General features: G+C 44.8%; 1 protein-coding gene across 1 annotated transcript in view; it reads left to right on the top strand.

Annotated features, from left to right (window-relative positions):
- LOC106529141 (uncharacterized) overlaps positions 1–2381 on the top strand; it is a gene marked incomplete in the record, with an annotated part of 32632 nt that overhangs the window by 17606 nt on the left and 12645 nt on the right. The window contains 6 exon segments of the mRNA XM_014024477.1: positions 174–244; positions 321–410; positions 1064–1296; positions 1379–1559; positions 1648–1842; positions 1988–2138. Coding sequence (XP_013879931.1) covers positions 174–244; positions 321–410; positions 1064–1296; positions 1379–1559; positions 1648–1842; positions 1988–2138 — 921 coding nt within the window.

Genomic DNA, 2381 nt, shown 5'->3' with positions numbered 1-2381 from the left:
AAAATAAAATGTCATTTCAATGGATTATTTATAAATAAATAAACAAAAGACACAGATAAAAACAAAAAAGATTGTTCCTGCTCAGCTTTAAGTTTAATAATGTTTCTGATCTTTAACTCTGATGTTTTAACCTCTTTAAATAAAACTGAATGAATATTTGACCTGTTTTGTAGAAAAGAAGAGTCCTTCGGTCGTAGAGGAGGATGTTAAAGACGTGAAGCCGTCGCTGATGAATTTACTTCAAGTGAGTTTCRGCTGCTTTAAACGTCTCTGATGTTTGTTAAAGTTTCTCTTCTGATCATGTTTTATTCTTCTCTCAGATCAAACAGGAGCCCAGCGATGCGGAGTACACTCATCGCTCTGAGTCTGTTTCCCCTTGGATCGTCAAGAAGGAACCAGACGAGCCGAAGGTCAGACACGCTACGACTCACTTAGCTTTATTTATTTTATTTCTTTACACAATAAGTGTGTTTTAGATTAAAATATAACAACATGACAGAGAATGATGGGATGATTCAGTTGACTGCCTCTGGTTTTGCTTTGAGCTTCTATTTAGCCTTGGTTATATTTAGCTAGCCTTTAGYTACTTTTAGCTTCTAGCTAGCCTTTTGCTACATTTAGATCTTAGCTAGAATTTTGCTATTTTTACTGTTTAGATAAACTTTTTGCGAAGCATTTAGCTACCATGGTGCTACTTTGAGCTTCTATTTAGCCTTGGTTATATTTAGCTAGCCTTTAGYTACTTTTAGCTTCTAGCTAGCCTTTTGCTACATTTAGATCAAATCAATTTATTTCTATATCACCTTCCAAAAACAACCCTCTTTTGACCAAAATGCTGCACAAGTGTTTTAGCTTCTGTTTAGCCTTTATTTAGCCCTTTTGTTAGTTTTAGCTAGCCTTTTGCTGCTTTCAGCAACTGTTCTGTAGTTTTAGCTGTTAGGTTAGCTAGGTTGTTCAGGATAATGAAAGTTGAAAGACATTAAAAATAATCTCTGTGTTCTGCAGGGTACTTTACTTTGAAAATCCCTGGTTGTTCATTGTGTCTCTGCTCTTATTTTGACAGGAGGCGTTGAGGATCAGTTCTGTGTTCTCTCTGTCGGAGGACTCTAAGCCTGCCCCTCCCTCCCCGGCCCAGGTGGACTCGCAGGCGTCCTGCTCCACCTGTCGGAAGGCTCTGATGGACGGGGAGACGGTTTACCAGAGGAAGGCCCACACGGATCTGTTCTGCTCCACTTCCTGTCTCCTGAGGTTCTACCAGAGGAAACCCGTGAAGATGGAGTGCCACTTCTGTCTGCAGTGAGTCTMTGATCAGTCTATGACATCATCGAGTCCGGAGGTTTCTGAAAACCCTTGAATGGATCCGTTTGTGTTCTTTCAGGGTGATAACAAACCCTCAGGACGTCCTCCAGGCTGATGTGGACGCTGCGGGGACAAAGAAGGACTTCTGCAGTCAGACCTGCCTGTCCTCCTTCAACCACCACAGCACGGTTTCCACSAAGCGTCCTGCGGGTTCCACGGCCTCCCACTCGCAGTGCAGCGTCTGCAGCAGACACTGCATCGTAAGGAGCACAGGAACCCGCTTCAGGTCCTCCTGCAGCTGGACGAGAAGCTAAAAGTTCTGCTTTCGTTTGGTTTCTCCTCCTGCAGAGCAAACACGAGGCCATCCTGCAGGGCGTGGTCCACAAGATCTGCAGCGACCCGTGTTTTCACCGGTTCTGCACCATCAACAACCTGTTCCTCTGTGAGAGCTGCGGCTTGCGCTGCACCTCACCGCTGCGCCTGAAGACCGAGGACGGCCGCAAGCTGCTGTGCAGCCCCGACTGTCTGAGCCGATTCAAGCAGGTGAACAGATTCATCTCAGAGGGTGTGCAGAGAAACACCTGCTGGAGTTTAATGAAGCTGGGAGCAGCTACACAAACACACAGTCAGATCTCCTGAATGAGCTGCTGGTTTTTAACAGGATCGTTGTTGTTTGTTTTGTGTGTAGAAAACACAAACGGTGCAGCCGTGCTCCWTGTGTCGAAGCTCCAAACTCCTGTCAGACATGATGGAAAACACAAACCATGAAGACGACATCGAGCTTTTCTGCTCCAAGACCTGCGTGATGGCGTCCAAGATCCAGACCATCAGTGCATCAGGTACACAACTGTTACACATCAGGTACACAACTGTTACACATCAGGTACACAACTGTTACACATCAGGTACACAACTGTTACACATCAGGTACACAACTGTTACACAACTGTTACACAACAGGTACACAACTGTTACACATCAGGTACACAACTGTTACACATCAGGTACTCAACTGTACAACTGTTACACATCAGGTACACAACTGTTACACAACAGGTACACAACTGTTACACATCAGGTAC

Source organism: Austrofundulus limnaeus, unplaced genomic scaffold, assembly GCF_001266775.1.
Source record: "Austrofundulus limnaeus strain Quisiro unplaced genomic scaffold, Austrofundulus_limnaeus-1.0 Scaffold424, whole genome shotgun sequence".
Taxonomy (NCBI): domain Eukaryota; kingdom Metazoa; phylum Chordata; class Actinopteri; order Cyprinodontiformes; family Rivulidae; genus Austrofundulus; species Austrofundulus limnaeus.
Note: the sequence above shows the minus strand (reverse complement) of the source record. Positions and strands in the feature narration are given on the sequence as shown.